At 43.4% G+C, this 26,652-nt stretch overlaps 2 protein-coding genes across 13 annotated transcripts in view; one reads left to right on the top strand and one right to left on the bottom strand.

Moving 5' to 3' along the window:
• ANKRD27 (ankyrin repeat domain 27) overlaps nucleotides 1-17,276 on the top strand; it is a gene marked incomplete at its 3' end in the record, with an annotated part of 54,490 nt that extends 37,214 nt beyond the window's left edge. For 9 of the 12 annotated variants that reach the window (XM_082608114.1, XM_082608113.1, XM_082608116.1 and 6 more), the window contains 8 exons: nucleotides 2,471-2,593; nucleotides 9,724-9,921; nucleotides 10,611-10,730; nucleotides 11,905-12,066; nucleotides 13,111-13,222; nucleotides 14,340-14,418; nucleotides 14,607-14,679; nucleotides 15,947-17,276. In XM_082608114.1, the coding sequence (XP_082464240.1) occupies nucleotides 2,471-2,593; nucleotides 9,724-9,921; nucleotides 10,611-10,730; nucleotides 11,905-12,066; nucleotides 13,111-13,222; nucleotides 14,340-14,418; nucleotides 14,607-14,679; nucleotides 15,947-16,180 (1,101 nt within the window). Of the gene's footprint in view, nucleotides 1-2,470; nucleotides 2,594-9,723; nucleotides 9,922-10,610; nucleotides 10,731-11,904; nucleotides 12,067-13,110; nucleotides 13,223-14,339; nucleotides 14,423-14,606; nucleotides 14,680-15,946 lie in introns of those variants that run through there. The other 3 variants (XM_082608117.1, XM_082608119.1, XM_082608111.1) reach the window with 3 other exon arrangements.
• Nucleotides 17,277-19,929: 2,653 nt separating this feature from the next.
• Nucleotides 19,930-26,576, bottom strand: PDCD5 (programmed cell death 5). Its single transcript, XM_082606257.1, has 6 exons — nucleotides 26,415-26,576; nucleotides 25,462-25,499; nucleotides 22,954-23,015; nucleotides 21,408-21,499; nucleotides 20,429-20,500; nucleotides 19,930-20,123 (listed from the first exon to the last, which is right to left on the bottom strand). The coding sequence occupies exons 1-6, from the start codon at nucleotides 26,478-26,480 to the stop codon at nucleotides 20,076-20,078; spliced, it is 378 nt and encodes a 125-aa protein (XP_082462383.1). The 5' UTR covers nucleotides 26,481-26,576; the 3' UTR covers nucleotides 19,930-20,075.
• Nucleotides 26,577-26,652: the final 76 nt, after the last annotated feature.

The following is a 26,652-nucleotide window of genomic DNA, read 5'->3' as shown; positions in this document are numbered from 1 at the left end:
GTTTTTGGAAGTGAATTTCAAGCAGCTTGCTCTCGGCTTAAGCAGCTGTGCTCATGTGTCTTGTCTCCAGGTGAGTCAGGAGCTATCAGGGTTCTTTGTTCACGTTCACGCAGAAGGGGTGCATTTCATGAGTACTTGCTGATGGGATGTGACGTGCCCCCTGCAAGTAATGAGGCAGGTGGAATAAAGCTGCAGTGTGAGCCTATCCCTGCCCTTTATTTTATTTATTTATTTATTTTTAAAAATTTTTTTCTTTTTTTTGCGGTACGCGGGCTTCTCACTGTTGTGGCCTCTCCCGTTGCGGCGCACAGGCTCCGGACGCGCAGGCTCAGCGGCCATGGCTCACGGGCGCAGCCGCTCCGCGGCATGTGGGATCCTCCCAGACTGGGGCACGAACCCGTGTCCCCTGCATCGGCAGGCGGACTCTCAACCACTTGCGCCACCAGGGAAGCCCCTATCCCTGCCCTTTAGACATTCATATTCCAGGAGGGCAGCGATGTTGGCAAGAGGACCAGCCTGTGTCCAGGGGCACAGAGTGCGGGCTCGGGGCCAGAGTCCACTAGCTGGGAGCAGGGTGAACAGACCGGGTGGGAAAGGGTGGAGGTGGCGGCCGGGAGGCCAGAGCCCAGAGGGCGTTGGTGTGGCCCTGCAGGAGTTGTGGGCGGTGTGAATCCCTGGCTGGGAGGCTGAGTTTCCGACTTGGGGCTCCAAGGACTCACAAGCAAGTGTCCGAACGAGATGGTGCTAAAGTGTCAGGGAACATCTATGATGAGATCACTGGAGACGCCCATGGGCAGTTCCCCTGGCTTGTCTTTGGCTTCCTGAAAGGAATTCGTTCTGTCTTCCACTTTAAAAGGAGGGGTAAATTAGTGCTTACCAGATTAGGAGGCCTGAGTGGATCAGATTTACAAGAGTGCTTCACAGGGATGTGTATTTCAAGAGTGCTTTTTGCCAATGATGGAGCTTGAGGTGGTGGACAGAAGTTCCTGGCATCTGATCATCACAGCCTCCGGGGTATTAAGAATCGGGGGCTTCCCTGGTGGCGCAGTGGTTGAGAGTCCGCCTGCCAATGCAGGGGACACGGGTTCGTGCCCTGGTCCGGGAAGATCCCACGTGCCGTGGAGCAGCTGGGCCTGTGAGCCACGGCCGCTGAGCCTGCGCGTCCAGAACCGGTGCTCCGCAACGGGAGAGGCCACAACAGTGAGAGGCCCGCGTACCGCAAAAAAAAAAAAAAAAAAAAAAAAAGAGAATCGGAAGGTAGTTGGCAGTGCCTTTTACCCTGTTTCCCCCAATGGTAATAGCTTGCAAAAGCACACCCTCTGCCCAGAGGCCACTGTGAATCCATCAGCCTGATGCGTGGTTACTCGGGGCGGGGGGAGGACACAGGCGTCTGGATCTGGCTGTAGCTCCCCTTGAGAGACCAGCCCCAGGGCACCCACTGTTCTTGGGGGGAAGCAAAGGAAGAGTTCCTCAGGCTCCCTATGATCCGTGGCGAGAGTCAGTGTGGAGAAGAGATTGTGACCATCCCCGTGTCATGATACGTCTGCTCTGTGCCCGAAGCTGCCGCCCCTCGGCTCCCTTCCCCCCGTCTTGTTCCTTCTAATCACCAAGAGGAACTGCCCTCGGTCCGGTCCGTCCCAGCCAGTCTGTTAGGTGAGGGCCCGGTTCAGGTGAGGGCTTTGGTGTTTCCACCCTGAGGAGCATCTGTTGTCAGAAACGTGGAAGGGACCTGGAGCGGGGGATGTTTGGGCTTGAACGGGGTCTTCCTGGGGCCCTTTGTCACTCCTTGCAGGCTTTTGCTGGCTTCCTCAGTGCTCAGAACCAGGCCTAGAAATGTATTTATATTGTTTTATTTTCTCACGTTTAGTATCCTAGAAACTTGTGTTTACTGGAACATAAATTTGACCCGTTAGGGGTCTTTTCAGTGCTTTCACCTGCGGGCTAGGGCATTCAAGTGGAAAGGACACTGGTGTGGCATCAGAGAGCCTGTGATTAGGTTCTGGCCACCACCTCCCCATCCTGTGGCCTTGAACAAGTGGCGCTCGGACTGAGTCTCCTCCCCCGTAGGATGAGACGGACCGGTTGTTGAAAGCGGACAGTTAGATGACGTAAGAGGAGGTGCTCACGAAATGCTCCAGGACAGGGCTCTACAGCCATCACACTGAAGCAACACGGCTCTGCCCCTTTTTAAGAGGGAAGAAAAGAATCGAACGCAAGCTGCAGAAGTGGGAGCTCAGTCTCTCTCTGTCACTACTGAAAGGACTGAGAAAGGCTTGAGCACGGGTGAACCCTGGAATCCTCAAGAGGGAGCAGCCATCATTTATAAGTTACTTTGGTGGCTGAGGAAATGTATCAATAGGTCCTGATTAGAGAATGTGTGTGTGTGTGTGTCTAAGTCTAAGATACCATAACTTTTAAGAAGCTGAGGATGGGTTTTAAGTCCCTGTTTCTCCTTACTGCCTGGCGCCAGGTGCGTTACCTGTTGGAGTGGACAGAGGAGGACCTGGATGAAGCGGAGGATGCAGTCAGGGCTGAGGATCTTGAATTTTGTCACCCCTTGTGCCAGTGCCCCACATGTGCTCCAGCTCAAAAGGTTTGGCTTTTCTTCTGTTGGGGGATGGGGGTAGAGGGCAAATTATTCTTTTTCCCCTCAGGAACGTTGTCTGCTTCTCAGCCAGCTAACGGCTGAGTGGCTGGTTGTAGGTGTCCCCTGAGATACAGCTCAAGGTAGAGGAAAGTGGACACTCATGCAGGATCTGACTTGGGCTACCTGCTTTCTGAATGGGCAGGTCAGGGAACAGGGCCATGAACGCGGGCTTAGTGTTTCAGTGGTTCTCAGGGCCCCTGAGTCACAAGGCAGGAGCTTATGAACAGACATGCCCGGGGGTCTCCGTCCATGTGGCCGTGGTCCCTTGGGAGGATGCAGGCAAGAGCCACTGCCCACTGCCTTTGCTCACGTTGGTGCAACCTCTGCGGGAGGACCCTCCCTCCAAGCACAGAGAGACAGACCCCTGTGCCTTTTACCCTGTTTCCCCCAATGGTAATAGCTTGCAAAAGCACAGTACAATATCCCGACCAGGATATTACCATGGATACAATCCATCCGTCTTACTCAGATTTCCCCGCCTTTATTTGTGCTTGTGTGTGTGTGTGCACGCATGCCTGCATGTGTGTTTATTTACGCGTTCTGTCTAGTTTTGTTTTTTGTTTTTAATTGCAGTATAGTTATTTTACAATGTTGTGTTAGTTTCTACTGTACAGCATGGTGAAGTAGAGTTCCCTGTGCTATACAGCAGGTTCTCATTAGTTATCTGTTTTATACATATTAGTGTATATGTTAATCCCAATCTCCCAATTCATCCCACTCCCCCTTTCCCCCCTTGGTGTCCATATGTTTGTTCTCTACATCTGTCTCTATTTCTGCCTTGCAAACCGGTTCATCTCTACCATTTTTCTAGATTCCACAAATATGCATTAATATATGATATTTGTTTTTCTCTTTCTGACTTACTTCACTCTGTATGACAGTCTCTAGGTCCATCCATGTCTCTACAAATGACCCAATTTCGTTCCTTTTCATGGCTGAGTAGTATTCCCTCGTATATATGTACCACATCTTCTTTATCCATTCCTCTGTTGATGGACATTTAGGTTGTTTCCATGTCCTGGCTATTGTAAATAGTGCTGCAGTGAACATTGGGGTGCATGTGTCCTTTTTAAAAAAAAAAAAATTAATTAATTAATTAAGTTTTGGCTACGTTGGGTCTTTGTTGCTGTGCGTGGGCTTTCTCTAGTTGTGGCGAGCAGGGGCTACTCTTCATTGTGGTGCACAGGTTTCTCATCGCGGTGGCTTCTCTTGTCGCGGAGCACAGGCTCTAGGCGCGTGGGCTTCAGTAGTTGTGGCACACGGGCTTAGTTGCTCCACAGCATGTGGGATCTTCCTGGACCGGGGATTGAACCTATGTCCCCTGCATTGGCAGGTGGATTCTTAATCACTGCGCCACCAGGGAAGCCCTGCATGTGTCTTTTTGAATTATGGTTTTCTCAGGGTATATGTCCAGTAGTGGGATTGCTGGGTCATATGGTAATTCTATATTTAGTTTTTTAAGGAACCTCCATACTGTTCTCCATAGTGGCTGTATCAATTTACATTCCCACCAACAGTCAAGAGGGTTCCATTTTCTCCACACCCTCTCCAGCATATATTGTTTGTAGATTTTCTGATGAGGCCCATTCTAACTGGTGTGAGGTGATAGCTCATTGTAGTTTTGATTTGCATTTCTTTAATGATTAGTGATGTTGAGTATCTTCTCATGTGCCTCTTGGCCATCTGTATGTCTTCTTTGGAGAAATGTCTATTTAGGCCTTCCACCCTTTTTTTTTGGTATTAATTTATTTTTGGCTGCGTTGGGTCTTTGTTGCTGTGTGCGGACTTTCTCTAGTTGCAGCGACCAGGAGCTACTCTTTCGTTGTGCTGTGTGGGCTTCTCATTGCAGTGACTTCTCTTGTTGCGGAGCATGAGCCCTAGGCGCGTGGGCTTCCGTAGTAGCACACAGGCTCTAGAGCGCAGGCTCAGTAGCATGACACATGGGCTTAGTTGCTCTGTGGCATGTGGGATCTTCCTGGACCAGGGTTGGAACCCATGTCCCCTGCACTGGCAGGCGGATTCTTAACCACTGCGCCACCAGGGAAGTCCTTCCGCCCATTTTTTGATTGGATTGTTTGTTTTTTTGATGTTGAGCTGCATGAGCTGTTTGTATATTTTGGAGATTAATCTGCTGTTGATTTGTTTGCAAATATTTTCTCCCATTCTGAGGGTTGTCTTTTCATCTTGTTTATGGTTTCCTTTGCTGTGCAAAAGCTTTTAACTTTCATTATAGGTCCCATTTGTTTCTTTTTGTTTGTATTTCCATTACTGTCCTACGTTCTGTTTAGTTTTATCACATGTGTAGGTTTGTGTGTCCACCACCACATTCAAGGTACAGAACAGTTCTCTCATCACAAGGAGAATAACTCATGTTGCCTTTTATAATCACACCCACCTCTCTCCCTATCACCCCAGCCCCCCGTCCCTGACCCCTGGCAACCACTAATCTGTTCTCCAGTTCTAATATTTTGTCATTTCAAAAATGTTATATAAAAGTCATCATACAGCATGGAACCTTTGGGGATTGGCTTTGTTCACTCAGCCAGATTTCCAGGTTGTTGTGTGTAATCAGCAGTTTATTCTGCATCGCAGAGCAAACTCTAAACACACCACTGGGCTAGAAGAATAGTTTTAATTTAATCACAGCATGAAATAATTTACTTTTGTGTCTTTTTGAGAAATTACAAAAAGAGAAAAAGATAGTAGGCTTTAAAAGAGCAAGGAACATAAATTTATCCAATAAATTCAACAGATGCTGTAATGTGTAATTCAGTTTCTTGCTACAATTAATGAACTGTGAGGTGGGGGAGAGCAGAGTGGGTAAATGCCCAGAAGGACAGCAGAGACACAGTAACTGCTTCCAGCCATACAGTCACTGATGGGCCTGAGGGCTGTGCTACTTCATTCACATCACATCCTTTGAAACAGCATCTGCCTTTTTAATCCCTTTGTTTTTCACAGCAGCCCACCTTGGGGAAGTCAGTTTTTGGACTGTACATATCCAGCAGCATGCGGACAGAAGAAAAGTTGTACATCCCAATGTACACAATACCCTGTAGCTGAAAAAGCTACAAGTGAATGAAAGACTACAAGTCATTTCAATATTCTTAGGTTAGAGACATCCATGGTGAAGCTTTTTTTTTTTTTTTTTTTGGTGGCACGCGGGCCTCTCACTGTTGTGGCCTCTCCTGTTGTGGAGCACAGGCTCCGGACGCGCAGGCTCAGCGGCCATGGCTCACGGGCCCAGCCGCTCTGCGGTATGTGGGATCTTCCCGGACCGGGGCACAAACCCGTGTCCCCTGCATCAGCAGGTGGACTCTCAACCACTGCGCCACCAGGGAAGCCCCATGATGAAGCTTTTTAAATAAGGTAGTATTATCTTGCAGTACAAAGGATAACACCACTATATCTGTTTTGTAAAGTCAAATTAATTTTCTTAGCATGGGACATACACATTGAGTTAGACAGCTAGCACATGAATGAGCACATGCTATGTATACAACGCCATTTACAACTGCTCAAAAAAAAATGAACTACTTAGGTATACACTTAACAAGACATGGGCAGGATCTGTATGCTGGAAATCATAAAATGATGAAAAAAGTCAAAGAATGCGTAAATATTTAGGTATATCTGATCATGAAGACTCAACCTAGTAAAGATGTTATTTCTCCCCAGATTGATCTGCAGTTTTAATGCAGTTCCTATTAAAATCCTAACAAAGTTTTTGTAGACATAGACAAGCTTATTTTAAAATTTATATGGAAAGGTGCAGGCCCTAAAATATCTAAAACGATCCTGGCAAAGAAGAATAAATTAGGATCACTCTACCCAATATTAAGGCTAACTATGTAGCTACAGTAATCAAGACAGTGTGGCCCTGGTGGAGGGACAGACACACAGATCACTGGGACAGAACAGGGAACCCAGAAACAGACCCACACATATATAGTCAACTGAGGTCTGACAGCAAGTCGGTGGGGGAAGGATGGCCTTTTCAACAAACAGTGCTGGAGCAAGTGGACATCTTCAGGCAAAAAAATGAACCTGAACAGAAACTCACACCCTGTACAAAAATTAACTCAAAATGGATCACAGACTTAACTGTAAAATGGAAAATTATAAAACTTTTAGAAAAAAACAGGAGGAAATCTTTGGAACCCAGGGCTAAGCAAAGAGTTCTTAGACTTGACACCCAAAGCATGATCCATAAAGAGCAAATGGATAAGTTGGATTTCTAAATTATAAACTTGTCCTGTGGAAACCCATGCAAAGAAGCTATACAGGCAGATTACAGACTAAAAGAAAATGCCTGGGCTTCCCTGGTGGCGCAGTGGTTGAGAGTCCGCCTGCCGATGCAGGGGGCACGGGTTTGTGCCCCGGTCTGGGAGGATCTCACATGCCGCGGAGCGGCTGGGCCCATGAGCCATGGCCGCTGAGCTATGGCCACTGCGCCATGGCTGCTGCGCATCCGGAGCCTGTGCTCCGCAGAGGGAGAGGCCACGGCGGTGGGAGGCCCACGTACCACAAAAAACAAAAACAAACAAACAAACAAAAAAACAAACCTGCAGACCACATATCTGACAAAGGGCCAGAATCTAGAATATATAAAGAACTTTCAAAACTCGGTAGTAAAGAAAGAAAACAAACCAATAAGAAAATGGGCAAAGGGAATGAACAGACATTTCATTGAGCATTTAGATATGGCAAATAAGCACGTGAAAGGATGTTCAAGGTCATCACCCATCAGGGAAATGCAAATTATAGCCACAGTGAGATAACGCTATGTGCCTATCAGAATGGCTAAAATAAATATTAGTGAAAAGTGACACCACCAAATGCCGGTGAGGATGTGGGGAACTTGGTTCACTCATCCATTGCTGGTGGGAATATAAAAGCCACTCTGGAAAACAGCGTTTGTTGTCAGTTCCTTATAAAACTAACCATAGAATTACCATGTAATTACCATATGATTCAGCAATTGCATTCCTGGGCATTTATCTTAGAGGAATGGAAACTTATGTTCTCACAAAAACCTGTAAACAAATGTACACAGCAACTTTATTTGCAGTATCCCCAAACTGGAAACAACCCACATGCCCTTCAATGGGTGAACTGCTAAACAAAGTACGGCAGGGGCGTGCCACGGGGCGCTGTTCCGCGATAAAGAATAAACCGTTGATTACATGCGACACCTGGAATCAGGACATTTGGTAGTCTCCTGTTTTTGGCTTTGTGAATAAAACAACTGTGAACATTTGTGTACAGTTCTTTGTGTAAATATATTTTTACTTGGGTAATTACCTAGGAGTGTAATTGCTGGGTTATGCAGGAGGTATATGTTAACTTGAAATGACCAGTTTTCCGCGGTGATTGTAGCATTTTTTTTTTTTTTTTTTGCGGTACGTGGGCCTCTCACTGCTGTGGCCTCTCCCGTTGCGGAGCACAGGTTCCGGACGCACAGGCTCAGCGGCCATGGCTCACGGGCCCAGCCGCTCCGCGGCATGTGGGATCTTCCCGGACCAGGGCACGAACCCGCGTCCCCCGCATCGGCAGGCGGACCCTCAACCACTGCGCCACCAGGGAAGCCCGACTGTAGCATTTTTCATTCCTGCCAGCAGGGTGTGAGAATTCTAGTTGCCCCAAATCCTGGTCAACACTTGGTATTCTAACTTTTTAACTTTAGCCATTCTGGTAAGTGTGCAGTGGTACTTCATCATGTTTTTCCCTTCTACTTCTTCATCTGCTTGTTTTTGATTTTTGAAGTATAGTTTATATACAGTGAAATTCACTCTTTAAATTTAGCATAGCTTTTTAAAGAGATAACATTTTTAATCATCGAAAAGTGAACTAGATCACCCAAGTTTTAATCCTTGATCAATCACAGAAAACATTGACATATTAATTCCACTATCAAATATATAATTCAACCTCACAATTTAATGTTTGTTTTTAGTTCTATTGGTTTGTTTTGTTTGCCCTTTTAATTACTGATGGATTGTTCTCATATCCGCATGATTGGTTTTAAAGCCATTGTGAATAAAAAGGAAGTCCCATGATAAAAATGAAGGTGAACTTCAGAGATAAGTAGCAAACAGTTTTCTGAGGTTTGACAAACCAATGTGTAACCACCAGCACAGTCAAAATGTAGACTATCTCTATCACCCAAAATATTCTTTCCTGCCCTTTTGAAGTTCGCCCCATCCCATGTTCCATCCCTGACCATCACTGATCTGCTTTCTGACCCTTTGGTTTTGTGATTCCTGATTTTGATTTGCATTTCCCTGAAAACTACGGATGCTATTTTATGTGCTCATTGACCGACCATTCAACTGTCTTCTTTTGTGAAGTCTTTTCAAATCTTTTGCCTATTTTTTTTCTTTTGCCTGTTTTTTTTTTAAAGTTGGATTGTCTTATTGAGTTGTAAGAGTTTGTTTTGTTTTCCTTTTAAATTTTGGTTGGTACAAGTCCTTTGTCAGATACACATATTTGCAAACATTTTTCTCCCCTTCTGTGACTTGCCTTTTCATTTTCTTACTTGCCTCATGCAAAGAGCAAACATTAAACATTTTTATTAAGTCAGTTTATCAAAATTCTTTTTATGGCTTTTGCTTTTTGTGCCTTATCTAAGAAATCTTTGCTTATCCCAATGTTGCAAAGATTTTCTTTTGTGTTTACTTCAAGAAGTTTAATAGTTGTAGCTTTTACATTTAGGTCTGTGATGCATTTTAGTGTTTGTGTTTGGTGTGAGGTAAGGGTTGATGGGCAGTTTTCCCATATGTGGATGTCCATTTGTTCCAGCACCATCTGTCAAACAGACTTTGCCTTCCCCGTTCAATTGCCATGGCATAAAACGGTATCATCGTAGGGGGCTTGCTTTCTTGAAAACGGAAGTTAATCCTTCGATGTATCATACCTTTCTAAAGTAGTAATTCACCTGTGGGCAACCCGATTCAGGATGCGGTTGTGACTCCAGATTTTACAGAGGGCCTGTGAGGGACGGATGGCTTCAGTTCCTTCAGCCGGGTTCCTTAAGTACTAACAACATTTCCGTTTCCACATTCTGCACTTATTAGAGGCTGGCAAAGATTCCTGCCAGTGGGCTTGGTGTGAATGTGACCAACCAGGATGGTTCCTCCCCACTGCACGTTGCTGCCCTGCATGGTCGGGCAGACCTCGTCCTCCTCCTCGTGAAGCACGGTGCCAGTGTGGGGGCCAGAGACGTAAAGCAGGCCGTCCCACTCCACCTGGCCTGCCAGAAGGGCCACTTCCAGGTACGGGTCCTGGCTCTTGGGCAGCGGGTATAAGGGTTAGAACCTCACTTGGCAGGAGTGCTGCCGAGGGAAGGGTTTGCTTGCTGGCCCAGAGGATGGGCCCATTTCTTTCCTCCCAGCGCCGAGATTCTGAGATGCACACGGTAGGACCACTCAGCAACAGAACACAGAACCCTGGGGCTTCTGGGGGTGGAGCCAACCCCCCTCCCACTGGCATTCACGTCTGGCAGCACAGAGGGGCTGTCATTCTGATCCTGACCCCAGCCGGGAGCTGTCTCTCTGATTCTTGGGTGTTGGTCATCTGTGCCAAACAGTTCAGTATCTATTTATTTTTTCATTTTTCCTTATTAGGTCCACTGTAAGGTTTTTAAAGCTAGGAATCATATTTCAGGTAATGCCTAGCATTAGTTTTCTAACATGTGAAACTGGAGTAATAATTACAGCTCTCCACAGAGGAGACGGAATCATTAAATGAAAAACACGCGTGCCTAGTACACCGCCTCCACACACACAAGACCCTCAGCAAATGTTAATCCCTCCCCCTTCACTGGTCTGCTTTCTCCTGAGGGTCAGACATGGATCTAAGAGTCTTCTAGATAAGCTTACAGAAAAGTCAAAAGAATAGCAAGTTAGATGATCTCTCCCTACAAATTTTAATTAAAGTTGAACACTTTTCTTCTCTGGCCTAGGTGGTGAAACGTCTACTAGATTCTAATGCAAAACCCAATACAAAGGATATAAGTGGAAACACACCCCTCCTTTATGCCTGTTCCGGAGGCCACCACGAAGTTGCGGCACTCTTGCTGCAGGTAAGGACCCCCTCGCCCCCAGCCCAGGAGCTGCTGACACGGCTTGGTGATGGGCGTCCCGCCACGCGACGAGCCCCTGGCAGCGCACCAGGGAGGGGCGGGAGAGGGAGGCCGCTTGGCTTTTGCTTTAAGCTGGCCCTGGGGTGGGGAGCTTTGCAATAACGGGGTCTCAGCGTCCGAGCTGCATCAGGGATGCAGAGTTAAGGACTGAGACGCCGCTTTTGCTGAGGGTTTGGATCTTGCCTCGTTTAACCATGTCAGTTGAATTGTTACCTGCAGTGTGAGCTGAATGTCCTTTTATGTCACTGCTCCTTTTTGCCTCTCCTGATAAAGGGTATATGTGTTGACTGTAGAAGGAAGAATTTTTAAAAGTAGGGAAAAACCCAACTTTTCCATAACCCTGTTTCTCAAAGGCAACTAGCTTTGGTGACTTCTTAAAAATGTGCATAGTTTAGATCAGTATTGTTTTCTATCTTGCTTGTTTTAACTTAACATAGAAAACTGTTTATTTATTTAATTTTTAAAATTAATTTATTTTATTATTTATTTATTTGTTTGTTTTTGGCTGTGTTGGGTCTTCGTTGCTGTGCGTGGGCTTTCTCTAGTTGCGGCGAGCGGGGGAGATGCTCTTCATTGCGGTGCACAGGCTTCTCATTGTAGTGGCCTCTCCTGTTGCAGAGCACAGGCTCTAGGTGGGCGGGCTCAGTAGTTGTGGCTGGCGGGCTCTAGAGCGCAGGCTCAGCAGTTGTGGTGCACGGGCTTAGTTGCTCCGCGGCATGTGGGATCTTCTTGGACCAGGGCTCAAACCCGTGTCCCCTGCATTGGCAGGCGGATTCTTAAATAACCACTGGACCACCAGGGAGGTCCGAAAACTGTTTATTAAAACCTCAGTTTTTAGTGGTTGAATAATTATGGATGTACCATGTCTTTTTTTTTTTTAACTGTTTCTGCTCAATACATTTAGGTGACTTTTATTTTTTTTCCTGTTATAATTATAAATGCTGCCATGAATATCTTTGTACATAAATCTTTTCTCCTCAGTATTACTTTTACTCCTAACATCTTAAGAAAAATTTCCAACATACAGAAAAGTTGAAAGAATGTTATAGGCCACACCCATATAGGTGCCACACCGATTCAACATTCCTTCTGACTGTGCCGTTTCTCTCTCTAGCATGGGGCCTCCATTAATGCTTCTAACAATAAGGGCAACACAGCACTGCACGAGGCTGTGACAGAAAAGCACGTCTTCGTGGTGGAGCTGCTTCTGCTTCATGGAGCATCAGTTCAGGTCTTGAACAAGAGGCAGTGCACAGCTATAGACTGTGCTGAACCGGTAGGTGGGAGCGTTTCATTGCTGAGGGCATCCCAGGCTCCCTTGCAGCTCACGGGGATCCCCTGTGTTTAAACCAGATCTGAAAGAGCAGTAGTCAGACCTCTGACTTGCCGTGCCAGGCTGAGCAGGTGTGCTGGAAGTCTGTGAGTGTGGCTGCATCCCTGGTCCTTGGTCACCTGATCAGAGGTGGCCTGCTGGGGTAGTTTTCAAAGGCCTGGGTAGTGGTGCCCCCTACCCACCACAGGCCTTGGCGCCTCTGGCACACAGTCCAGCAGTTAGGTACTCGCGGGGAAGAGCAGGTTGACACAGCATCCTGGCCTCACCCTCCCTGCACTGGGAATATACCTGTGGTCCTGGCAGCACGAGGGAGGGAGTGTGTGCAGTTAGTGAACAAACCTTGAGTTCTGTAAGGAGAAGTGTGATGTGCGGTTTACCACCCTCCCAGTGTGTGGACGTGCGCCATGGAGAAATGGTGAGGAAGTAGGAGGAGACTGAAGGAGGGACCTCTTACTGTTCCTCTTTTCATGTTGAATCTTCATCTACTTTCCTACTCAGGTAGACAACTACTGGGCTGTTAAATGACACCACTGACATATTAAAGTCACCATAAATCCAACCTACTTATAGGCTTAGTATATTAATTTCTAATTTTCAATTGTGTTTCTTAACAGAATTGAAAAATTTTATACTTTCAATTTAGCACTTTCTCAAATGATGAATATCTTTTATTGAGCACTTACTATGTGCTGGGCGCTTGATAACCTCATGATAACTCTACAATAATAGATCCTATTCTTGTCAACCCAGTTGCACAGAGCAGTGAAACACGGGCCCAGAGTCCCACCTAGTAGAGGGCAGAGCCAGCCCCCAAATGCAGTGCTGTTCTTCACCACTAGGCTTTATGGCCTCAGAGTTTTGTCTGTAGCTGCTTCTTAGCTTTTCTGCCCAGCCATGCCAACACTGACATTTAGATCAAAAACAGGCAATAACCTGCTAAGAAAGCATACAAAACGTTACTGTTACCTTTTTCCTTTCACATTGTAGAATTCAAAAATAATGGAATTGCTTCAGGTAGTACCAAGCTGTGTGGCCACATTAGATGATGTTGGAGAAACAGACCACAATGAGTACGTTACTGTCAAGATCAGGAAAAAATGTAAGAACTCACATCCTTTCTGTAATTCTCAACTTGGGTTTATTTGGAAGTTCATGAGTGGTTGGTTGCTGGTTTTCACTTAATTGTAAATGTAAAACATAATTATAATCATGACTGGGGGTGGGATATAGGCACCAAAGAAATGTGTGTTATATTCTGTTTCATCCATCCTATAACATACATTTCATCCAGAAATGTATGTAATATCCTTTTTCATCCATTGTTTGGATACTGGTTTTCTGCTTGATTGTGATGCTCCCTAAGAGGTAAGATGGACACTCTGGGCATTACCCTGAAGGTCAGGCCTCTACTCGCCAGCCAGGGAGGAGGAACCACCTCTGGTAGTTTCTTTCATGTCTCATGTTCTGAATCCAGGCCTTTTTCTCAGCACTTCCTGGACATCTGGGGTAAATGCTACCTTTAAAGATTTCTTTTTTAATCTGCAGGTGTACAGAGGTAGATGGTCATTAGAACAGCAGCTGCCAAACAGGGGTGGGGCTGAAGTATTTTCCTCTTTTCTTTTTTTTTTTTTTTTTTTTTTTTTGTGGTACGCGGGCCTCTCACTGTTGTGGCCTCTCCCGTTGCGGAGCACAGGCTCCGGACGCGCAGGCTCAGCGGCCATGGCTCACGGGCCCAGCCGCTCCGCAGCATGTGGGATCTTCCCGGACCGGGGCACGAACTCGTGTCCCCTGCATCGGCAGGTGGACTCCCAACCACTGTGCCACCAGGGAAGCCCATTTTCCTCTTTTTTAAAAAGTTGTTACAGTTTAGATGGGGTCCTTGTTCAACTTTTTAAAAAATTGCAGTTGTAGTTTGCAATGCAGTAATGTGAATAAGCCCATTCACATATCTGGATAATCCTGAGGCTGTCTCACCCTAGTTGGCTGTGCCTCGGGGATATCAGTGTATTAAGAATTTATCTTTGTTTCATGGGGGTTCACACAGTAATAAATAGGTATCTACAAATATGTTTCTGTAATCAAATGCAGTGCTTAATTTCCTAAATTTTGTTAAACTTTAACAAAAAGAAAGTTGAAAGTTTGCATCTGTGCTATAATTTTTAAACAATTCTGAAACTAGTTTGGAAGTTTTCAGATGTTTATCCTCTTACCTACAGGGAACTCCAAAATGTATGATCTACCAGATGAACCTTTTACAAGACAGTTTTACTTTGTCCACTCAGTTGGTCAGTTTAAGTGAGTATAAGATTCGAGTTGATTTCTGTGCTTTTGACCTTAGCTTTACTTACAACTCAAACAGATTATATGCAGCTTTAATGGGTTATAAATAAATCTGCACTCATGAAATGCTGCCGCCTCGTGGCCAACCAGAGTATTTCGCACCACTATCCCTAACGTTTATTTTAGTTTGTTTTGGGTTTCAGGGGAAGGACCTCAAGGGAGATGATGGCAAGAGATAGAAGTGTCCCTAATTTTGCTGAAGATTCTTTGCATGAGGTGAGTTATTAAAACACTGGCTTATAATCTTACTTTTTCAAGCCTGAATTTTTCAAAACTAATCCATGGTAAACACATTTCTCATTTCATTATTCCCTTCACTGATAAGAGTTACTAACAATTAAAATGAGTTCCTTAGTGGCATGGTCACTTATTGTTATATTTAATAATGCATTTCTGAGCTGAGAAAGGAAAGTGAAGAAAAAGTGGGAAATAGTTGTAATGCATGGAAAGATGCTGCAGTTTACAGTGTGCATACTAGATGAACTATCTCACATTTTACTATGGAAGCAAATTCACTAATGTGTTAATCACTAATGTAAGGAAGAAAACACGTTTGTATATAGATGGGTAAAAAACTTCAAGTATGGTATAAAGTTGCTCGTATAGACAATTCTGTATGTGGCCATCTTCCTATAGCACTATTTAATTCTCATTATAAAAAGAAGCCTGCTTTACATTCTCTGGTGTTTTTAGGTGGCTCTTCTCAGAAAACATGGCTTGGCTTGGCTTTTTTTTTAATTGAAGTATAGCTGATTTACACTGTTGTGTTAGTTTCTAGTGTACAGCAAAGTGATTCAGTTACGTATTCTTTTTCACGTTTTTTCCACTATAGTTTATTACAAGATATTGATTGAATATAGTTCCCTGTGCTATACAGTAGAACCGTGTTGAAACATGGCTTTTCTTATTGCTGCTTGCCAATATAAATATATGCCTTATTTATGAGAAATCGAATTTATAGTATGTGTGGCATAGGCTTGTTGGAACAAATACACTGAAGTTCTAAATCTTTTAGAGAATTAGTGATTTTTGTTAAGATGATTAATTTTTATTTCATAGTTAATCTTCCATGGCTTTGCTAATAGACCTGCTGCTGGCTGGGAAACCTGCAAACTTTGAAATCTGCCTGGGTTCAATCAAGTGTTAGCTTTTCCCTTGATAGCTGGGGGACTTAAGGCAGATTGCTTAACTTTTGCTGATCCTGTTTCCTCAGCTGTATGTAAAATGGGGATAACAATAGTACACACTTGTTAGAGTTGTAAAGATTAAATGTGAAAACATGTAAAGCGTTTACATTGTGTCTGATACATGGAGTGTGCAAATGTCCTACTTTCACTGCAGGGATGTTAAGAGTTGAAATTATGCCTGGAAAGTACTGAGCACATGGGATGGCACATAGAAGCACTCTATGGTAGCTGTTATTGTGTGGGTTGTTTCAAGTATAGCACAAATGTGAACTGTTTGAATCATACCTTTTCTTTAGCCAGGGAGGCAAAGAGTCACTCGGAAGCAGAATAACCTGCCAGACCAGAGCAGCTCTCAGACGGCTGACAAAGGAAACGACGGTCAGCCAGAGAGGCCTGGACCGAGACGAACTGCTCCCGGACAAAGGCGAATGCTCTGTAGACACACAGTCAATGATGCGGTTGTACCCAAGGGCCCAGAGACTGCTGGCAACCTGACCACTCCCCAAGAGGCTAGCATTTCCCAGTCTTAACAGTAATAAGGAATTATCTACTGCCAAGAAGTGAGTCCTCAACAAGAAGATGCCAAGCATGAGTACAGCTTAGAACTAAATGAACTTACTGTTTGTCTTGAGAGAAAAGCAGAAAGGTCCTGAAAGCTCTTCTGTGGCTGATGGAAGGAATGCAACAACAAAAAGCTATCACCATCTCTTTCCTCTTCAAAGCTAATGGATACACTTGAAAAGGAACGGACAAAAATTCCAGTAGTGTCCAGATCCTTAAGACGCTTCTTATGTATTAGGGTTCCTTGGTTACAGTGAGGTTTCATCACCAGATTCTGACCTCCTTCTATTGAAAGGTGCTAGACCTCTGGGATGTGTATAAACTTGCAAACCACAGCTAAAAGAATTCCTCCCTCTTGTGATAAGCTGAAGAAAAGCAATTTAGGTTTCATGGTACGGAAATGTTGCATTGGAATGAAGGAAATAGGACCTGAAAAATGTCCCTTTGCAAGCAACACTTGAACCCAAAGATGCCTAAATGCCATTTTGATGCTCATTTTAGTTGAAAGGACACATACGACATGTTCTACACTATGTATGTGAGGAAAGTTGGTTATAATTTTTCTTCTAAAAAATTAAGTACAGATAATTGATCACTGCACTAATACATCTGTAGCAGTGTCTCTGGAAAAATCCCTTTCCGTTAAGAGCCTCCCTTAAATGTCACACCTGATGGATGGTTCCTGAACTAGACAGTAGACTTGGCACACCTTTTCTTAGTCTTTTGATTCAGATTCAAAACTTACAGCACAAACCAGGTCAAAGCTACCTTAAATTAGAATTTATTGCCATTTATAAATTTCCTTTTTATAAATTTCTATAGCTTATACTCATTTTTTTGTTATCAGTTGGTCTAGGGCTGCAAACATGGGTTTGTCCAGAGTACATTTTCAAACAACTTTGTAATAGGAAAATGGTTCTGTGCACATTCTTGGAAACACTTGCGTATGTACAGAAGGGAGGGGCTGATTATTTTTCTACAAAGTAATTTATGATTTTTAATTTTCTAATGTGCCTTGGACATGTGCCAAATGATGGAAAAGAAACAGTAAACTTTATGATTCTTGAGCGTGTCATGGTGTACTTTTTTGTTTGTTTTGCTAGGGAGATGTATTTCTCAGCCTTTCTGCTATAAACATGTGCTTTGTATATGGAAAAATCTTCCCCCATTGGATGGAGATATTTTATTTTTCAGTTACAGATATAAGTACGACTGAAGCATGTAAACTGGATCATCTGGAGAGCATTACCCATGTACCCTGAGTAGGGCTGACCTAATCCAGTAAGCCCGGTGTCTAGGGCCCCCACAAGGATGTTTGAATTTCCTTTAACATCAGAAGAGCAAAACCGAATATAATACAGCTTCTGAGCCCAAACAGGAAATAAGCACTGTTGCTTTGCAAGCTTCTTTGTTCTATTTTTACTCCTTTCCCCCACTTTTGAACAAAACCACCTTATTGACTTAAGTTGCTGTACTTCTCTCCCATCCTAAGTAAGAAACTTGACCCTATGCAGTTTATCAGCACGGCCATTTCCAAGATGCAAATACATATATTTGACACCACCTAATTTTGGGGGTGGTGCAATATAATATTGAAAACTTTCACATATACCCCCAATTAATTTCTAACAATTGTCCTGGCTTGTAGAATTGTCAAATGAGGAGCCAGGTTCATGGAAATAATAAGGGGGCTAATTTGCACCATCAGAGCTGGGGTCAGGCCCTGGCTGGCAGTGTCACCTGAATTGGCAGATTCCAGCTCAGTGTGCCCTTCATCTGGAGGTGTAAATGCCATGAATGGGACTGCCAATGTTAGGGGAGAAGATTCCTTTTGAGCTACTTTGGTAATCAGCAGGGTGAGCAATCTGAAATGATTACCTCAATTATTTTTAAAAACACTTGTGTTTTTCTCCAATTACTTTCCCACTTAAAAATAAATTTGGCAATTCAGACAGTGGTAATGCTCGAATTTCTGTTTTGTGTAAGAATGTTCTGAATTCAAAGTTAAATTAGAAAGTTGAGAATAACCACCCCCCCAACTCGTGGACGGAAACGTACTCCACCCCCTTGATGCAATCAAGAACCTCTATCCTTGTACACAGAGTCACTTTCCATTCTCGCGTATCTCTGAAGGATGGGAGGTTGACAGTCTTTAAACACATTCACATTGGTAGCTGCCATCAGAACAGTGGTTATTCTGCAAGAGAAAGTGTGTAGCAAACTTGCTGAGAATTGTCTAGTCTCCCTCCAGCGTTTCTATGTAAATGACACATAAAACAAAATTTACCTGTAACTGGGATTTTTGTTTTCAAAATCCTTGATCAGATTTTACTTTTGATGATTTACTCTGTTACTCTGAAAAATTTTTGATGTTCTTAATGGTTCTACTCATTTGTTTATTCAGGAATACTAGACACTTTATTCTAACACTGACTTTCTTCACCATCTATGGTTACAAATCTCAAACATAGTGAAATCTCAAATATAGTTTAAACATATATCAGCAGTGTGCTAGCTAAAGCAGAGATTGGGATTGTAAATCACATTTCCCATCACTTTCCTGCTATTAATCCTATTCATCTCATTAAATGTTAGCTCCTTCCTCCAGGGCTAGGCCTCCCAGGACTAAGACATCTATCTACAAGCTTACACCAAACAGCTTACTTGAGAGTTCAGTTTATTTATTTATTTATTTTTGGCTGTGCTGTGCGGCTTGCGGGATCTTAGTTCCCTGACCAGGGATTGAACCCGGGCCACGGCAGTGAAAGTGCCGAGTCCTAACCACTGGACCGCCAGGGAACTTCCTACAGTTAAGCTTATGATTTAAATTTATGAGCACAGTTTTTCATAACCTGGTGGGAGTAAAGCACAATATAAGAGATGACACTTTAAAAATATATATTTATTTATTTGGTTGCACTGGGTCTTAGTTGCAGCAGGTGGGCTCCTTAGTTGTGGCAGGCGAACTCTTAGTTGCGTCACGCATGTGGGACCTAGTTTCCTGACCAGGGATCGAACCCGGGCCCCCTGCATTGGGAGCATGGAGTCTTAACCACTGCGACACCAGGGAACTCCCAAGAGATGACATTTGCTTTAAGTTACCTGCAACCTTATCAGTGAAGACCCAGAACATTTCTACCAAAATGTTTAACCACTAAACTGTCTCAACTGGATCTGAATCATTTAGAAATCATTTCTCTTACAAACATGTTTACTAGTGTTGAAGTATTATTACCAGCATGTCTCAGTTATTTTGGTAATTTTTTTTCCAATGGATGTATCCTCTAGTTACAGAGGTTGTTTGGATAGGGGTCATATTTGTTAGATAATTTAGTCTCAATGCCTTTGAAAAGCATATTATAAATGAAACTGAAGCTAGGAATTTTCCCACATTAAATGTAAGTACTATCTTCAGGAAGAAAAATAGCTTACCTGCTTTCAGAACCTATGTCTTGGAAATATTAAAGTTGACTCACCTTAATCCATGGGTCTTAAATCCCATGATGTTACTGGACACTGCTATTTTCTTTTTACTGAAGATGACTGAGCAGCTTCTATTTCTGCTAAGGCCATTTTCCCACCTAACACTAATGTCACAATTACAAAGGATATATTCATGCTGCTACACATGTTCAAAAGCTTTTGATAGGAAAGGATAAAACTGAAAATGCAGGTCTTCTGTTCATTCTGCTATGGTTTTAAAACAGGTCTGTCCAAATTGTTTTATTTTGCATAACAAGTTTATTTTTAAAAGGCATATAGACAGTAAACAAAGTAAACATCCCATCAAGATCTTAAACTTCAGCCAAGTGTTATCTGTCCTAGAATTGCTCCATTAAGTTCCAGTCTCTAGACGTCTTAAATTCAATAATCGTCATCTTCATCAGAGTCCATTACTTTTCTTCTGCTGAACTGGGGGGAAAATTAAATGAGTATCATAACATGTTTCACAAAGCATAACTCAGATTTTCTGAGAACACAAATTTTTACCTACTACAGGGAGACATTTCTGTCTTGAAAACAACTTAGTGTTTCAAAACAATAGAGGAGCCTTGAAAATTAGGCCCTCAATATATGCAGCCTTTCTCCCCAAACTTCCCTGTGTTATAAAATGAAAATGTCTATGGGCTGAAACATGTTTGATACAGTACATGCAGATGCAACGCTTATTTAAAATATCAATCTTTCTTTTGCCATGTGCATTTGGGGAAACTTACTTTAACTGTTGTTTTCTTTTCTGTTTGTTGGCTTACTTTTTCGAGGATTTCTATTAAGCCTTGTTCTGATACCTAGGATAACCATAGAGAAAAACAGTATTTTTTTAAAACAAAGAATTGACCTCAGCAGACTGAATGGTTTTAGTCCTTCCGGGGTGCGGGGGGTAGAGGTCAAGAGGGAAGGAGAGTGGGACAGCGGGCTGAAGCCACTGGCTATAACTCTTGGTTTAAGTTCCACATAAAATCTGCTCTGCTAGTCTTCATTTGAGGGAGGAAAAGTATCCATCAGTTAGCTTCCTCGAAAAATACAAAATTAACAGGTACTTAAGAACACCTTCATCACCACTGGCAGACAATGACAACCACCTACACCACTGTGTTAAGTGTCAGGGACAGAGATACACCATCTCTGCCCCTAAAACCTTGAGAAGCTTAAAAGCAGGAGACAGTCACTCAAAAAAGATGAAGCAGTCGTTGTCTCTTCCACACACATTCTCAGTGTAAGGGCGGGCTGACCCCTGTAGGCTGTGGTGGCGGCAGAGGGCTTCCCAGTGCAGGTGGGGCTCATCTGGGTCTTGAAGCAAGGTCGGGGATGCAGAATATACCCATCATGGCATTACAGCAACGTACATAATAACCAGGAATTTTAGCACCTCTTCATTTGCAAAAAAAGCGTAACTTTACCTGTTTTAATTGGTATTATTGACAAACCTTGTTTCCAGTGTAGAAGCAATTTAGGCTAGCTGACTCTAACAGTCACTGGTTCCATAGCAATGTCAGAAAAGGAAAGAAGCGGAGGATTTTAGAAAAGACAATTAGTTATCTTTTAGGAATGATGGTAGATACAACTATTCTCTCCTTTAAAAATTGCTTCAACAAGAATTCTGCAACCAGAAAGAGATAAAATTGACCTTCTGAAAATGTTTTGATAAAGTAGGTAACAATAGGTTAAAACTGCCTCAAGGCAGTCCAAGCTTACCTTCCCACTTAGTTGTCCATACCGTGCCATCTGTATAAGGTAATTCTCTACTGCTTTAGTTTTCTCAGGCTTTACAAGTGCTAAGTTACTTACTAAAAAGGAAAAAAACAAAATCTATATACACACACACAAAAAGAAGTCAGAACTAAATGCACTTATATGATACCTTGAAACTAAGCACTGACATTTCCAAAGCCCTTCAGACTTATTCATGTCTTGAGACTAGCAAGGTAGATAAGGCAGATGCTATTGTTACTCCTCTTAAAAACGAGGAAAACTTGAGTTCAGCTGTCAATCTCAGTTAAGACCACACAGAGGTCCTGGCAGAGCTAAGATTAAACTTGGGTCCTCAGATTCTAAGCTCCATGCTTAAAAAAAAAATGCACTATTGCCCTCTGAAAAGCAATTTATATATTACTACACATATATAATCATAGTGATTCATCTAAGCCTGCCTCTTCTAAGCTGGGCTTCAAGTTACAATACAGAAGATACTGGTTCATTCTGATGGATCATTTAATATGTTTTTCTACATGGCTTTTATGAAAAATTTTATTATGAAAAAACATACACTAAAATGAAGAATACAGGCATATCTCATTTTATTGAGCTTTACAGATACTGTGTTTTTCACAAATGAAGGTTTGTGGCAACCCAGCTTGGAGCAGGTCTATTGGCATCATTTTTCCAATAGCATTTGCTCACTTCATGTCTTTGTGTCACATTTTGGTAATTCTCACAATATTTTTGAACTATTATTATTCTTATATATGTTATGGTGATCTGTGATCAATGATTTTTGATGTTATTGCAAAAAGATCATGATTTGCTGAAGGCTCAGATGATGATTAACATTTTTTAGCAATAAGGTTTTTTTTTGGCAATAAGGTCTTTTTTAATTAAGGTATGTACACTGTTTTTTTAGACATAAGGCTACTGCACACTTAATAGACTACAGTATAGTATAAACTTAACTTTTATATGTGCTGGGAAACTAAAAAATTTCTATGACTCACTATACTGTGGTGGTCAGGAAGCAAAGCTGCAATATCCCCCAAGGTCTGCCTGTACAATAAACCAGAGCCCCCAATCACCTGTGTCAACTACCAGCAACATTTTGTGACTGACTCGATTTAAGAGTTGTTTCCTATAAATTTTACCTAATACAGTCGTCCCTTCGTACCTGCAAGGACCCCCTGAGGATGTCAAAATCCAAGGATGCTCAAGCCCTTATATGACAATGGTGTAGTACTATCAGCCCTCCGTATCCGTGGATTCTGACTCCACGGATACAGAGGGCCGACTGTATGCACTTGGAGATCATCTCATTGGTAGGAGAGAATGGAGCTGGTACTTCTAATAATGATTTGAGTACATTTCTTTAGGTTTATAAACTTAACATTTCTTACAAATAATCTATATCTCACGTTTTAAGGTTAAACAAATATTTAATCTAGAGATAGCAATAATTTCATATATATCTCCCCATTCAAATAACTAAAGCCAATTTTATGGAAATAACTTAAAGAAAACTGAAGATGCTTACATCGGGCCCGGGCTGACTGATCCAGAACTTGGGCTAAGATACTGTTCCTCATTTCTGCTTCCCTACAACAAAAACAGGTCAAGAAAAATTAGAACTAAGTTGTCAGCATTCCTACTGAACATAGAAAGTTGTAACGAATCCACTCTTACACTCAAAGGCCAGCATTATATTTTGTGAGTGTATATCTTTATATTTTGTGAGGTTGAAAGGTAAAACTTCACATTTTCCTAATCAGAGTGCAGTTTCAGTTCAACCACGATTATAAACATTTATTAAGTACCTAGTGTGTGAGAGGTGCTAGAAATTTATAGTGAGATTTCAGGCAATTACAAGGACCAAGTGATTAATCCCTGTAATTTTCTTAGAGATAAAAGAAGCTGAGGTCCACGGAGGCAATGTTAAGGAGACACAGGTAACTGTGGCCAAGGTAGGACCAGATCCCATATTTCCAGACTCTCAGTTCTAGTTTTTGGGTTGGGAGGGGAGTTAAATTATAACTGTTTCTATCCTTGCATCCTCCTACCTATCCAAGTAGGAACTATTTCAAGTTCACAGGACAGTGGTTTCAAACTTTTTTTAAGCAGAAATTGTTTTTCAAATGAAGCCCTTCAAGGAACTTAATACGTAACACAGACAAAAGCAGAGATTCTTTGGCTGAATTTGAAGGGGAGCTCGGGCTGGCTGTGCCTACTAATTGCCCCCATCTGAGGAGCCCTGGGGTTCATGGAACACAGACTGAAGCCCACTTCCATAGGCCATTTCCTTATTACTCCTGAGTACTTCAACCCTGCCACGAACTATTACTACATTTCACTAAATCTAAGAGGCCACAGAGTAGAAAACACACCATGGTAGTCTCTATCTCCAAGAATGAAAAACACCCTAGATGAGGTGTCTAATAGGAGACCCTCACTCAAAGCTGGGGTATCATGCCAGAGCAACATCCTCAATACATGGTAAACAAGAAATAAACCCGCTATGCAGAAAGGAACAGCAAGGAAGTGTGCGTGCAATGACCTTGGCCCTGAGTGGAGGAAGAAAAAAGTGTCTCTGAGAATTTGAACTTCAAGCTGTAGTCTTGCAGGTTTGCTGTCTGAATTCACAGCACCAGTAATGGAGAAAGGGGGAACCTCAAGCAGTGAATTTTAAGAGGTCTCAGGTTAGAAATGACCCACGTGATGGCAGAAGCAAAAGTAAATCCTCTTTGGAAGAATCCAGGACAAGAGCAATCAATTATGAGACACATTCGAATGTCAGATATGTTAGAATGTGAAAAAAATGCACATCTTATAATCAGTGAAATTCACGCAGTTTTATTTTCTTCTTAGCACTATCCCAGGTGCTTACCATCTGTCTTCTCCCTCTAATGTAAGCTACGTAAGGGCAGGAACCTTCTCCACCTTGCCTATCTCTGTAGACACAACACGGTGCCTGACCGAGAGCAGGTGCTCAGTATTTGCTGGATGAATGAATGAGTTAAAAGGTAGCCCTGGGAGGTATGGTGGGGTGGGGGGGGGGGCGGCATGGGGAGTTTAATAGGCCTCCAGATTTGCAAGATGAAAAAGTTCTAGAGATTTGTTGCACAACAATGAGAAAATAGTTCATGTGACTGAATTATACTTTTAGAAAGAGTTAAGATGGTAAATTTTATCTTATGTGTTTTTTTTTTAATCAGTTAGAAAAAAAGGTAGCATGATGGGGTAACTAGGCATTCATTCAATAAACCTGCCAAGTGTGAGGTGCTCTGTGATATTCTGGGATAAAATAACACTGAGAATAGAATGATAGTTAATACTATCGAGCACTTACTAAATGTGAAGCACTGCACCCCTGCAGTCCTCACCACATACCTGTGAGGTAAGTCCTATGATTATGTTGGTTTTAAGGTAATCACAGTTTAGCAGAGAAACATCTATCAGTAATTGTAATACAAAGTAATAAGTGCTGTGGGGTTCCATACATGTTTATTTAACAAACATAATAACAAACAGTGATGATGATTTCTGGAAAAATCACTATGCCAGGAAGATCTTTAAGAGTCACACACCTATTAAGGTGACTAAAGTAAAAAAAAAAAAAAAAATTGCATGAAACCATCCTTCAAAAAAAGTTCAGAGTTCCCACAGACACAGAGAACAGACCAAGAGATCGGTGTTGGGAGGTGGGACAAATGAGTGAAGATTATCAGAAAAGTATAAACGTCCAGTTATACATAAGTCATGGGGATGAATGTCCAGCATGGTGACTATAGTTAATACTGTATTGCATGTCTGAAAGTTGCCAACAGAGTAGATCTTAAAAGTTCTCATCACGAGAAAAAAAGTTTGTAAGTATGTGTGGTGATGGATGTCAACTAGACCTACTGTGCGGATCATTTCACAATATGTACAAATATGGAATAATTATGCTGTACACCTGAAACTTACGTCGTATGTCAAGTACTCCTTAATTTAAACAAAAGAGCCACTACATTAAAAACAAAAAACAGTTCAGAGTTCCAGCCCGTACCTTTGCTTTGCTTCCTGTTGTGCTACATCGCCAGGGTCCTGAAAAAACAATTTTATCTTTTAGTAATTTCACAGAGGAAAAAAAACAGGAACTCCTATTTTCTTTCTGATACCTAACAGGCTCCTGCAGTGGTAGAGACGGCTTACCAAATAATTAAAAGCCGGGCCTCACAAAACTCAAACTGATAGTTTCCACTTACTACAACGTTTTGATAAGCTTCTAGTCACAATCTAAGAGAATGTTTTAGAATACAAACAACCATTAGGGAGAAGAGTCCTTGCTCTACAAAACCGTGTTTTACGTGGTAAGAATAATTTCTGTAAAAGAAAATGTGCTTCGGTATTGGGGACGCTGAAGATTCAAACAGCCCTCCTTCCAGACCATCCCGCTCCACCCCTAACACGTTACTCCCTTCCTCTTTGCAGTAAAGCCCTTACTTGGGCGTTTTATCTACGGGATTAGTTTAGTGCCTGGCCCTCCCCGGGACTGTCAACTCCATCAGGCGATGTTCCCCGCTGTACCCTCAGCACCTGGCACACAGCAGACCCTTGGGTCAGAACAATTAAATTCTAAAAAACATTCGGCAGGAATGCTAGTCGAAGCAGGCTAGATCCACGAGCTAAAGGCACCGAGAGACCAGAGGGGCTGAGAATTCTGTTTGGGACCAATGCCTGCCCGGACGAGAACCAGCCCCTGCCCGGGAGAGGCCCGCGCCCGACCCGCCCGGGGCAGCACGTGGTCCACTGGCCGCCCGAGACCCCGCGCGGCGGGGAGAGGGACCGAGCCAGCTCAGAGGCGACCAGGAGGCCGCCGGCGGCGGAGGCGGGGTCCTCGGCCGCGGGGAGAGTTGGGGCGTCGGCGCCTGGAGCCTCCGCCTGGGGCCGCGCCCTCCACCTCGGGTGAAGGCGGCGCCCCTCAGAGGACGGGCCTGGCAAAGGGGCGGGCGCGCTCACCCCGTGCTTCGCCTGCAGCTCGGCCAGCCTGTGCTTCCTCAGCGCCTCGAGCTCCTCCTCCGCCATGGTGCGGCCGTCCGGAGACAGCAGCCGCGGCCACGCTCCAGCCCACTCGAGAGACCGCTGGCAGCCCCTCAACGCGCCCGCCGCCCTCCCCACTGCGCAGGCGCCCGCAGCTCCCAGGCATCACCAATCCAGCCCGGAGCCGCGCCGCGCGCCCCAGCCAGGGTGCGGGGAG

The sequence above is a fragment of the Mesoplodon mirus genome (assembly GCF_964341445.2).
Source record: "Mesoplodon mirus genome assembly, chromosome: 19".
In the NCBI taxonomy this organism is placed as follows: Eukaryota; Metazoa; Chordata; class Mammalia; order Artiodactyla; family Ziphiidae; genus Mesoplodon; species Mesoplodon mirus.
This window is presented reverse-complemented; position numbering and strand designations above follow the sequence as displayed.